The 13,096-nt window shown below is 44.4% G+C and overlaps 1 protein-coding gene across 1 annotated transcript; it reads right to left on the reverse strand.

The window, feature by feature from the left end:
- Positions 1-765: 765 nt before the first annotated feature.
- On the reverse strand, positions 766-2,004 carry LOC125518484 (nuclear transcription factor Y subunit B-1-like). Its single transcript, XM_048683314.1, has 5 exons — positions 1,841-2,004; positions 1,577-1,706; positions 1,036-1,114; positions 848-921; positions 766-774 (listed from the first exon to the last, which is right to left on the reverse strand). Exons 1-5 carry the CDS (start codon positions 2,002-2,004, stop codon positions 766-768), a joined length of 456 nt encoding a protein of 151 aa, XP_048539271.1.
- Between the last annotated feature and the right edge of the window lie 11,092 nt (positions 2,005-13,096).

Genomic DNA, 13,096 nt, shown 5'->3' on the forward strand with positions numbered 1-13,096 from the left:
GATCCACCAAACGGGAAAGAGCATTGACAACATTAAATTGCAGAAGCAAAACTAACAGCAACCCAAAATCACCCAAATCACTAGTTGATTAGCAACAAACAAGACGCGCGTGCGTGGTAATTCGAAGAAGAAACGGCCCTGCCGACAACAGCGCCGCCCATGACAAGGAGCTGCCCTGTACAATGCACCAATTAGTATACATTACATGACATGTTATTTACTACTCCATAAGTACATAAGTAGTATTTGTATCAGTACAGCTACACTGGCACGTAGTACAAACATGGTATCTCAGCATTCACTTGTAGGTGGCATCTGTATATACCTAGAGGTTAGCTCATCTTTTTATGTCAAGAATAGAAATCATATAGATTTCCTTGAATAACATAAGAGAAGAAAATTGTTCAGCAAATATGTATCACAAATTTAATGATGAGACAAGGCTAGATGAAGACATTTTCTAATTGACAAGCACCCAAATATATACAGGCACCAGTTCAGGAAATTCATGACTTGGACAGTGTATTAATAACAGATATGACGAACTAATGTACTTGAACTTGATCTAGTTGAATACATGCAGAATAAGTTCATGGTATAATTTTAATAGGATCAACAAGCCATTTATGTTGCCTTTCATCCAAATTTGATGTATTTCCATGCTAAGGTGCATTCGATTGTATTTCCATGAGGGGGGTTATTTCATATCCCTTAATTTTAATACATTGGCATGATAACATGCTAGCTTTGGCAACATTGAGACAATCAATTAATCTGCACCGAGCAAACATGAATAGGATTGAAGGAATAAATTTTGTTCAGATTCAATTATATATAACACATTCACAGCAGATTTAATTGGAAGCAACTTAAACTGCTGCATGAAGGAAACATCTCTGGACCACTCGGCCATGTAAACAGCTGAATTTGAATAAATATAAACATGTAACAAAATGGAAATGTTATGATATCTCTGTTGCATGAGTTTCTATCATCAATCGCATCCCGGCTCGGCAGATCTACCCGACTTCGTACCCGAAAGTCCCCATCGCCAGCGTAGACACATGGCTGTGTCGTCTTCGTGCTGGATCTTGGCCAGACCAAAGTCAGCAACCTGCACAAGACAGAAAAAGCCCCATCACGCTTTGAGATGAACATTCAGAATATATCTTCCAAGCACATGTACGCATGCATGTCCCAGTTGAACAAAAGACTTCATTTTAATAGTTGGACTCCGGAGACAATTCTTAGTGCTTCAAATCATTCAGTTATCTGAATTAACAGTACAGAAAAGAATTGAAGATCTCAATGACAGTAGTAATTGGAGGGATAAATCAACACTTGTTCTAAGGACAATAAGATGATTGGTGCCAGGCAGTGTGGGGTCTCATCAGTCACCAAGCTGAACATGAGTGTTTAAATTTGCCAACTAGGACTAACAAAAGCGCCAAACAGAGCTTTTCAGGGTACATCAGCAACATATTAAACTATCATGGACCTACCTAACTCTCAAAGCACTAATCCATCCCCAATTAGTTCAGATAAAAAATTCCCACATGGCTTAATGGGCATGCACCTCTCTGTAATTCTGCAGATAAACCTTGAGGGGCTCAATGTACTCCTGAAAGCCTAGCGTGGCCATCGCCCAGAGCAGGTCGTCGATGTTGATGGTCTTGCACTTCTCCCTCTGGCACTTGCCGCTCGCCCTACAATACAGACAAGACAAAACGGCGACAGGTCAGCACCAGACCACACTTGATTCGGGCAGGCAAAACAGAGCGGCATCGGTCAACAGAGGCACTCACTCGCTAGCGATGAAGCAATGAACTCCGAGATGCACTCCCGCACGATCTCCTTGGCGTCCTTGGCGATCTTGCCGTTGGCCAGGATTGGCTTCTTCATGATGCTGCTGATGTTGGCGATGGGCAGGAACCTGTCCTGCTCCCTGACGCCGCTAAAGCCGTCGCTGTCGCTGCCCGGCGGGCTCGCCGGCGCGTCCGACATCCGGCCGCCCTCCTGCAGCACACCAGCAACCCCGCCAGATCCATCAGCGCACCGGCGCTCCAAAACCTAGACCCCGACTTCCGGAAGCACGGGGAGAGAGGTGAGGGGAGAGGGAGGCGTACCTTATATAGACGGGCGTGTAGAGGGAGGGAGGGAAGGTGGTGGAGGGGAATGGATGTGCGGTGAGGGCGGCGAGCGACGTCCCCGTGCTCCGCGAGCCTCCGCGGCACCTTTCTGGCCACCGGAGGAGCTGAGGGCCGAATCCACTGCGGTTGGCTCGCCTGCCCAAGCCCCGTCGATGGAGAGCGCCTGCTCGATCCAGATCGAGGTCCTGATTGGCATGGGGTTGCCTGTGAATCTTGGGGGCGGCTCTGGGCATGGGCTCGATCTTGGGTCGGCCTCGACCTCGTCTACGGTGAGGGTCGTTGATGGTGGCGGTGGGGGTGGGGTTGGGGGCGGCAGCAGATCGAGATCTGAGGGAAGGAGAAGGGGGTGGGGTTGGGGGCGTGGGCGCGGGGCGTGGGTGGGAGGGAGAAGGGGGCAGCGACGGCTGGAGTGGGAGGGGAGTTAGGGCGGGACGAGCGCGGCGAGTGAGGCATCAGGGACGGCGCGGGCAGCGGAGTGTGGTGGCGCGCGGGCGTGGGCGGCGGGATCTGAATCGGGGGCGGGAGGTAGGTGGCGGCTGCGAGTGGATCTGAATCGGGGGAGAGAGGGGAGAGGAGTGGAGTTAGGGTTTGGGTTGGCCTGCTGAGAGGTGAGCGAGAGACGTTGGATTCGCCTAGTGTGGACAGTTCAGATCATATAGAGTGGGGTGATCCGTGAGAAGTGTTCTGATTGGTTCGAGAATCTCTGATTTAAAATAATTTCCAAGTACTAAAGATAGAGCTATTTTGTGAAGCAACTATCAAAAATATTTTGCAAAAGGGCATTATACAAATTTTCACTCAAGTTAGACCACATTTTATGGATGAGCACCAATTTGTATGCATTTATGATCTTTCTACCTATTTTTAATCATTTTTCGAGTGTCCAAACTGAGTTTTTTTTGTGAAGAACCTATAATATATTTGTTGCAAAATTGGACCAAATTATTTTTCTAAAATACTAGGACATATTTAATGCACAATTAACCAAATGGTTGGGTGTCAAAAATTATGATCCACCTCTCGTGAAAAAGACAAATTTCTGTCGATTCTGTTGAAAGTGGGTCAAATTTGAACTGTAGCTGCCTCATAGTTTGCTATTTATTTTTCCTAAAAACCATTTTTAGGTACAAAAGTATCTATTTAATCAGAGAAATACCAAAATTTTTCCAAGATTCAACCACTAGCTAGGAACGGTCATGCCCGTCGTTTTGATCGCATTTTGAAACAGGCATAAAATATTCAAAAAAAATCAAAAAATTGCAAAACCTTCGCATTGTGTCATTATATGTGGCCAAGTTACCAGGAAAAATAATAAACTTGAAATACGGCAATTCTTTCTACAAAGTGTTCTCAGAAACGAGCCATCATGTGTGGAGATCAATGCCTTTCAAGCCAGATGATCAATCTTATGGCCACATTCATGGAATAGTTTGTTCAAATGATCTCATACTGTGCACAAGGGTGCATATTGGAATGGCAAACAATGTTGCCTAAGGGAGTTTTCATTTTCTTTGCACGGAAAATTTGTTTTCCATTTTTCGAGTGCCCAAAATGAGTTTATTTTGTGAAGGACCTACCATATATTTGTTGCAAAATTGGACCAAATCAATTTTCTAAAATACTAGGCCATATTTAATGCACAATTGACCAAATGGTTGGGTTTCAAAATAAATTATCCACCTCTCGTGAAAAAGACAAATTCCCGCCGATTCAGTTGGAAGCGGGTCAAATTTGAACTATGGCTGCCTCATAGTTTACTATTTATTTTTTCCAAAAATCATTTCTAGGTACATAAGTATCTATTTAATCAGAGAAACACCAAAAAAATTCCAATATTCAACCACTAGCTAGGAACGGTCAAGCCCGCCGTTTTGACCGCATTTTGAAACGGGCATAAAAAATTCAAAAAAAATCAAAAAATTGGAAAACCTTCGCATTGTGTCATTATATGTGGCCAAGTTCCTAGGAAAAATAACAAACTTGTAATACGGCAATTATTATAAAAAAGTGTTCTCAGAAACGAGCTATCACGTGTGGAGATCAATGGCTTTCAAGCCAAATGATCAATCTGATGGCCACATTCATGGCATAGTTTGTTCAAATGATCTCATATTGTGCACAAGAGTGCATATTGGAATGACAAACAATGTTGTCTAAGGAAGTTTTCATTTTCGTTGGACGAAAAAACCATTTTCCATTTTTCGAGTGCCCGAAAGGAGGTTTTTTTGTGAAGGAACTACCAAATAATTGTTGCAAAATTGGACCAAATCATTTTTATAAAATACTAGGCCATATTTAATGCACAATTGACAAAATGGTTGGGTGTAAAATTTTTTGATCCACCTCTCGTGAAAAAGACAAATTTCCGTCGATTCATGTGGAAGCGGGTCAAATTTGAACTACAGCTGCCTCATAGTTTGCTATTTATCTTTTTCAAAAATCATTTCTAGGTACATAAGTATCTTTTTAATCAGAGAAACACCAACAAAATTCCAAGATTCAACCACTAGCTAGGAACGGTCATTCCCGCCGTTTTGACCGCATTTTGAAACGGGCATAAAAAATTCAAAAAAAATCAAAAAATTGGGAAACCTTCGCATTGTGTCATTATATGTGGCCAAGTTCCTAGGAAAAATAACAAACTTGTAATACGACAATTATTATAAAAAAGTGTTCTCAGAAACGAGCTATCACGTGTGGAGATCAATGGCTTTCAAGCCAAATGATCAATCTTATGGCCACATTCATGGCATAGTTTGTTCAAATGATCTCATATTGTGCACAAGAGTGCATATTGGAATGACAAACAATGTTGTCTAAGGAAGTTTTCATTTTCGTTGGACGAAAAAACCATTTTCCATTTTTCGAGTGCCCGAAAGGAGGTTTTTTTGTGAAGGAACTACCAAATAATTGTTGCAAAATTGGACCAAATCATTTTTATAAAATACCAGGCCATATTTAATGCACAATTGAGAAAATGGTTGGGTGTAATAATTTTTGATCCACCTCTCGTGAAAAAGACAAATTTCCGCCGATTCAGCTAGAAGCGGGTCAAATTTGAACTGCAGCTGCCTCATAGTTTGCTATTTATTTTTTCCAAAAATCATTTCTAGTACATAAGGACCTATTTAATCATAAATACATGGTTTGGTGGTGATACGTCGAGGTTTGGGCGGTGGCCGAGGGCCCCAACTCTAGAGCGCGTAAACTCGCATGCCCGTCGCGTGGTCACCGCGTGACCGTAATGTTGCCATGTGTTCTGGGCGGCCTAGGCATGTCTAGTGGGTTAGGCACTCCCCAGGTTGGTGCTAGGAAGAAAATTACAACATAAGATTCTCACGAGGAGACCGATCGATGCTCAAACATAAATTAGCAGCCAAGTGTTTGATTAGCGGTACGGGAAATGCACATGGCCAATGGCGTGAGTTTTGGCTGAGGATGATCATCTACTAAGGAGAATGTCTTCACAAATTTTTAGCTGAAAAGGAGGATCCTAGGTTGTACTTGCTTTGCAAAGTACCACGCCGGACAAAAATATGAATGTTGAAGCTGGGCTCAAAATAATGAATGGAGTGAGCTGAAATTTTGTGGAGGATGGTTATTTGGGCATAGGAAAGCATTGTAGAAAATTGATACCATTTGGACATGCCAAAGAAGTACTTCCTTCACAATGCTCTTCTATGGACAGAAGCTTGGGAAAACTAGTGAGAGAGATTGGATGAATGAAATAATCTCAAAATTGGTGTAGGTAAGTTACTTAGGTATGGTCATGCGCTGGTAAATTTTCAGATCATTTGGGTAAGCCTAGCTAGTACTTACTTCACAAAGCTTCTCTCGAGGTAGAAACTTTGAAAATTTTCCGAGAAATATTTACTAGGAAAATTGAGCTGAATGTTATCATGTGGCAATGATTTGGGTATGGAAGAGTGCCCGAAAAGTTTGAGGGTAATAGGAGGGGTCTATATAACACTTGCTTTGCAACGTGCCAATTTGGCCATAAAATATAAATTGAACCTGGGCTCACATAGATGATTTGACTGAGCTGCAATTTGAAGGAGGTTGATAATTTGGGCATATGAAGGAACTGTATAAATTTCATGTCATTTAGAGATATAAAAAAGGTACTTCCTTCACAATGCTTCTAGGTGGACAAAAACTTTGGAAATTTGCCGAGGAAGATTTGCTAGGCAAATGGAGCTGAATTTTGTCATGCGGTAATAATTTGGATAGGAAAGAGTGCCCAAACATTCCAAGGGCAATCAAGAATATATAAATAGCACTTCCTTCATAAAGTGTTGTTGTGAACAGAATAGGAAAATGAATATTGTTAAATTAGTTTTGAACTAGGCAAGGAAGGATTTTTACATATTTGATGAAGATATGCCCCAAAGAATTTATGAGATTTTTTTGGCAATTTTGGGAATGATAGAAATATAGGTTGCTTCACAACCTAGGGCAAAAACTGCCACATGGACATGACACATAGGCAAAACTGATGAGATGGCGCCTAGTCATCACAACCCACCACAATCTACAAGGCTATGACCATCTATATTGGTCATTAACAACTAGAAATAAGGTAGCGGACTAGCACTGTTTGCTTTGTGACTATTTCGTGTAAGGAAATTACGACCTTTCTAACCAAAATGGTCGCAATGGTTTAGGGTTTGGAGCCCCCTGAACAGCTTTTGACCAATTGGTCTAAAATGGTCATAAATTTATGACCAATTCTTTGAGGGTCACTGACAGAAGGTCATAAGTTGACATATTTCTTGTAGTGAAACTAAACTAGTGATAGAACAAGAAACTAAAAGACTCGATTGCAAGATCTAAAGATATACCTCCAAGCGCTAACCTCCCTGGCAACGGCGCCAGAAAAGAGCTTGATGTCTACTACACAACCTTCTTCTTGTAGACGTTGTTGGGCCTCCAAGTGCAGAGGTTTGTAGGACAGTAGCAAATTTCCCTCAAGTGGATGACCTAATGTTTATCATTCCATAGGAGGCGTAGGATGAAGATGGTCTCTCTCAAGCAACCCTGCAACCAAATAACAAAGAGTCTCTTGTGTCCCCAACACACCCAATACAATTGTAAATTGTATAGGTGCACTAGTTCAGGAAGAGATGGTAATACAAGTGGTATATGGATAGTAGATAATAGTATTTGTAATATGAAAATATAAAAACATCAAGGTAACTAATGGTAAAAGTGAGCGTAAACGGTATTGCAATGCGTTGAAACAAGGCCTAGGGTTCATACCTTCACTAGTGCAAGTTCCATCAACAATACTAACATAATTGGATCACATAACTATCCCTCAACATGCAGCAAAGAGTCACTCCAATGTCACTAATAGCAGAGAACAAACGAAGAGATTATGGTTGGGTACGAAACCACCTCAAAGTTATTCTTTGCAATCAATCCGTTGGGCTATTCCTATAAGTGTCACAAACAGCCCTAGAATTCGTACTACAATAACACCTTAAGACACAAATCAACCAAAACCCTAATGTCACCTAGATACTCCAATGTCACCTCAAGTATCCGTGGGTATGATTATATGATATGCATCACACAATCTCAGATTCATCTATTCAACCAACACATAGAACCTCAAGGAGTGCCCCAAAGTTTCTACTGGAGAATCACGACGAAAACGTGTGCCAACCCCTATGCATAGGTTCATGGGCGGAACCCGCAAGTTGATCACCAAAACATACATCAAGTGAATCACGTGGTATCCCATTGTCACCACAGATACACACGGCAAGGCATACATCAAGTGTTCTCAAATCTTTAAAGACTCAATCCGATAAGATAACTCCAAAGGGGAAACTCAATTCATTACAAGAGAGTAGAGGGGGGAAGAAAACATCATAGGATCCAAATATAATAGCAAAGCTCGCGATACATCAAGATTGTATCACCTTAAGAACACGAGAGAGAGAACAAACACATAGCTACTAGTACATACCCACAGCCCCGAGGGAGAAGTACTCCCTGCTCGTCATGGAGAGCACCGGGATGATGAAGATGGCCAACGGAGGGGGATTCCCCCTCCGGCAGTGTGCCGGAACGGGTCTAGATTAGCTTTCGGTGGCTACGGAGGCTTCTGGCGGCGGAACTCCCGATCTATTGTGTCTCTGATGTTTTTAGGGTATATGGAGATATATAGGCGGAAGAAGTACGCCAGGGGGGCCATGAGGGGCCCACAAGGGTGGAGGGCGTGCCCTAGGGGGTGGGCACGCCCCCTACCTCGTGGCCTCCTCGAAGCTTCCCTTACGTGCACTTCAAGTCTTCTGGGCTTCTTTCCTTCCAAAAATGACTTCCGTGAAGTTTTAGGTCAATTGGACTCTATTTGATTTTCCTTTTCTTTGAAACCCTAAAACAAGGAAAAAAACAGAAACTAGCACTGGGCTCTGGGTTAATAGGTTAGTCCCAAAAAAATGATATAAAAGTGTATAATAAAGCCCATATACATCCAAAATAGTAGATAATATAGCATGGAGCAATCAAAAATTATAGATACGTTGGAGACGTATCAAGGTCCTCCCCCGACCAACAAGTGGTGCAAGGGACGACGAACATTTTACGTGAAGGTGATATTCCGTGGCCCAAGGTCCGGGGGAAAACAATGAAGGCCCCGAACACTCAGGAATGCATCCAGATACAAATAAACAAATCCCTTTGAAGGGTGACCGTACTCCTACGACTGCCTACGGAGACCCAGAGGTGCCGGATATCTTGACAAACATGCTGCGGCAGGCGCCCGTTTCAGAGGAACATCGTACCTTGATGGGTACGGTGGTTGAAAAGGTCCTATCCGCGAAGAGCGGATTGAATGCGGCCTTTGCGAGCCTACTGAGAGGCTTCGAGGTTTGTAATGTAATATGTGTGATTGTGTTTTATTCAGAAAATACACCTGTGTATAGACAGTAGCCCCTAAGACTCAGGTTGGCTTCCCATGGGAGGCGAACGGAGGATCAAGAAGAAATTTTGGAGGACTAATCTGATTAACTTTGAACACAGACTGCTTCCCCCTGGCTACTTCCCAGACTGCGGATATTGCCGAACTGCAACAGAAGCTTGATGTGGCCGGGAATGACATTACATTGATCAATATGCGTCTTCATGAGTCGCAAGGTATGTATTCGGAGCAGTCTCTGTACATACATTTTTGTGATATAAGCATGATGCTGAAAGCTGTACCTGGCTGCAGATGGCCCTACCGCCGTTGAAATTCTGCGGGTGGAGCTAGCCCGGGCCAAGGAGCAGGCCCGGTGTAGTAATGTGGCTGCCGAGAAGGCATCGGCTGAGTTAGAAGCCGAACGGGCTGCTCGGCATCAAGATGAGGAGAAGATATCCATGATGGCACTCGAGCTGAAAAGTGCTGCCAGCCGCTGTGAGCTCCTTGAGAAGGAGAAGGAAGCCAAGACAACTGAAATTGAAAAGGCCGTACGAGAAGCAAGAGAAGCGCGGTCTGAATCCAGAGCGGCCCGTGAGGAGATCCAGCAAGCTAGGGAGATTGTGGCTGGAAAGCCATTTTTGCTACAGGCTAAGTTCGGCGATCCGAACTATGCTCAGCTTAACCAATTGTGGAGTTCTCCGGACGAGTTTTTAGACTTGCCGAAGAGTTCTTCTGATGTGGCTTAGTATTATCCGGCGCGGGAGGGGTACGCAATGGAGAAGCTTTTCTGGTCACAATTCGGCGCCTCGAAGCGCCCCCTGTTGCTGAATGAGCAGATGTCCCAGTGGGCCGAGCTTCATAGGATATCCGATGCTGCTATGAAGAACGTCATAATCCGGTTATGGCCAACTGAGCCTGTTCCGAACAGTTACTTTGGCTTGGTGCAGCGGCTTGTTGACGCAGTGCCGCATATCTACACTGTGAAGTGACCGGTGTGCATCGAGGGTGCACGGATGGTGTTCGCCTGAGTCAAGACATTCTGGGGAAATATGAAGGGCATCAACGTTGCGGTGAAGAGTCCTTCCCAAGGGCAAGGACCGCCACGAACCGGAGCATTATTTTGAAGACGTCCTAGTAGGCGCCCGCTTGATAGAGGGTCAATGCTCGAAAGACATAATGTTCGAGTGAGGTGTATAAGAATTGTGCGAGACAATTTTATAGTGAATCTATTTGTATATTTTCCTCAAAAGCTTGTGTTCCTCCTGTGAGGCCGTTTTAATATAATCGGAAAGATTTCCAGTCATCAGCTTCAACCCCCTTGTAGGAAGTACAGGGGTGTTTGAAAAAGCATCTGATCACTCTTGACACATCGTCTTGGTCCATGAAGGAGGTGTCAATGCGGCGAACCAGGAAACCAAACTATAGGGCGTTAACAGTTTCACTTAGCCATAGGAGTTTTATGGTGGGTCTATGACACAGCCCCTAGTATGTATGCGGCTTATTCATATGATGCGTGTACATAATTGACCAGAAAAGAGGTCCTTCGTGTGAAACGGCGGAATCTCTAGAGACTCCGATAAGTTATCGAGTGGTTGACCAGCTCTCGCCGCATCATGAGAGTCAGTTTTCGGCTTTCTCTACTGAGGTGCGTCACTAGTTGAACCGGTAGCACAATCGCAGTAGTTCTCCCTTTACTACCCTAGCCGATAGAGCAGAACGTAGGATAGCAAGCACAGGAGCTGGGCAACCCAACTATTGACCCAAGACATGATTCGGAGCTGATGCATATAAGGCCAAACTCGTGACGCCGAAGTACGCTGTAAAAGCTATTCGGACTTTGTTGGCAACTCATTTGTTCCTGTACCGAGCCCCTAGCAAGTTAAGCTGGGGTACATTTGTGAAGCAACCATGGGACGTGTATTCATTTGCGGAAAGACGCGGGTAATTAATTCGAATAGTGTGAACTGGGACCTGAGTGATATGCCAATGATTAATTGATATATATATATATATATATATATATATAATATAGGACAACACTATTCTAATCCCAGGATTAGAATAGTTATTTGGATCACAATGAGCCCTATATAGGGCCCAATGGACATGTTCCCAAACTTCCCGAACCGGCAGCGACCAGAGAAAAGGAAAAAATCCCACCCATCAGCTTCCCCGATGCAACATCCCGCACCTCCCACACCCTACCGGCACCACCGCCGCCGCCCGGCCCCCAACCGGCGCCGCCGCCTGGCCCCCAACCGGCACCGCCGCCATCGCCCGGCCCCCAACAGGCACCGCCGCCACCGCCCGGCCCCCAACCGGCACCGCCACCGCCGCTCGGCCCCCAGCCGGCACTACAGCCACCGCCCCGCCCCGCCCTCAACCTATGCCGCCTCCGCCCCAACAACCGCGGCCTCCCTGGTGTCGGTGCACCTATCGCCGCCGGTCACCCCAGCCCCGTCGCTGCCCCCCAACCCTGACGCGCCTCTTGCCGCCAGCCACCCCAACCCCCATGTCTCCCACCGGCCCACCTTATAGGCCGCCGCCCTCCTACAACTACCTGGTGCTCCCAACCCACCAACCCACCCCGCCGGCGCCGGTGGTGCACGCCGCTCCCTACCAGGGTCTCACACCTCCGTCGCTCCCTCCAGGATCCAACCATGGCGGCCGCCTCTCCCCTACTTCAAGCATGGTGGCCTCCTCCCCCGTCTTCAGCCACACCGGCGGCCCTCCCTCCATGCGCGCCGGCAACCACTACCGTCGCCTTGATCCGGCCAACCACGGCGGCCCACCGTCTCGCCTTCATATGCGGGGGCCAGCGCCCATGGTCCTTTAATGGATCCATGAAACCACAACTATCCACTATGCACTGCCAAAAAGGACCCGCACTCAAATCCCTCCTCCGTAGTGGTGTTCGTACTGCAGCATATAGTACCGTTGACCTTCGGCCGGCAGCCGTTTTGACCTTCCTGAGGTAGGTTCCCTCTGGTGCTGCTGTTCACGCCCCCTCCTCCATCGTCGAGGTTCAGCGTCCCGGTGGACGGTGAACTTGTTGTAGATGGTCTCCATGGCAACGTATAGAATGAAGAAGAAAACAGGCAAAAACTGCTAGTGTTCCTGCTTCCGTCGTCTTCATTTTCCTGACCAGAAAAACATCATTCTCCCCTCTCCTTTAGAAATGTTGAGATGAACTTGACAAAAAAAACTACTAGTGTTGCTGCAAATTAACCCCTCAAAGAGACGAGCAAAACCTGCAGAAGTCCAAAATGTGCAGCAGCTTCAGTTCATTATGAAAAGAAGGAGCAAAAAATGTCGGCGTACTGGATCGTTGATTCACTTGGTGCAGAAAAATATTTTTTTTGAGAAATTAAACTTCATTATTATGGTGCAGTTTACATGTTGAAGTTTGTGTGTGTTTACTTTGCTTGTTCCGTGTTACCTGCCAATGCCTTGTGTTCCTAGAAGTTCAAATCAAAAAATGAGGGTTCGATGTTTATTAGAAAACTAGGCCTTTTTCATATGAATGAATATCACCAACATGTCCAAATTACAAAAAACGAAGAATTTCAAATTAAAAAACTAAAGTAGTTCAACGTATATGAAAAACTCATATTTTCCTCATTACTAAATAACAAAACCAAGAAGTTCAGTGTTTAAAAATGGACCAGTTCAATATCTATTGCAAAAATCAAAATTTGCGTGTTACTAATGAATAAATCAAGAAGTTCAATTCAAAATAACGAAGAAGTTTGATATTTATTAAAAAATCAATTTTTCTGCTAAAAATACACAAAGAGGTTCAAAAAATTGAAAAAGTGGAGCGGTTTGATGTCTATAAAAAAATTAAGATTTTTCGGTTGCTCAAGGGTAGCGTCTTTTTTTGCATTTTTTAAAATAAAATTTGGAGCAATTCAATTTAAAAAATAAAATAAAATTATTTCATATTAAAAACGGAATAGTTCGAAGTATACAATAAACTCGAATTCTTCTTATTTTGATGCAAAATTAACGTATGCAGTTCAATTTTGAAAAGGTTGTA

Source organism: Triticum urartu, chromosome 7 (assembly GCF_003073215.2).
Source record: "Triticum urartu cultivar G1812 chromosome 7, Tu2.1, whole genome shotgun sequence".
Lineage (NCBI taxonomy): Eukaryota > Viridiplantae > Streptophyta > Magnoliopsida > Poales > Poaceae > Triticum > Triticum urartu.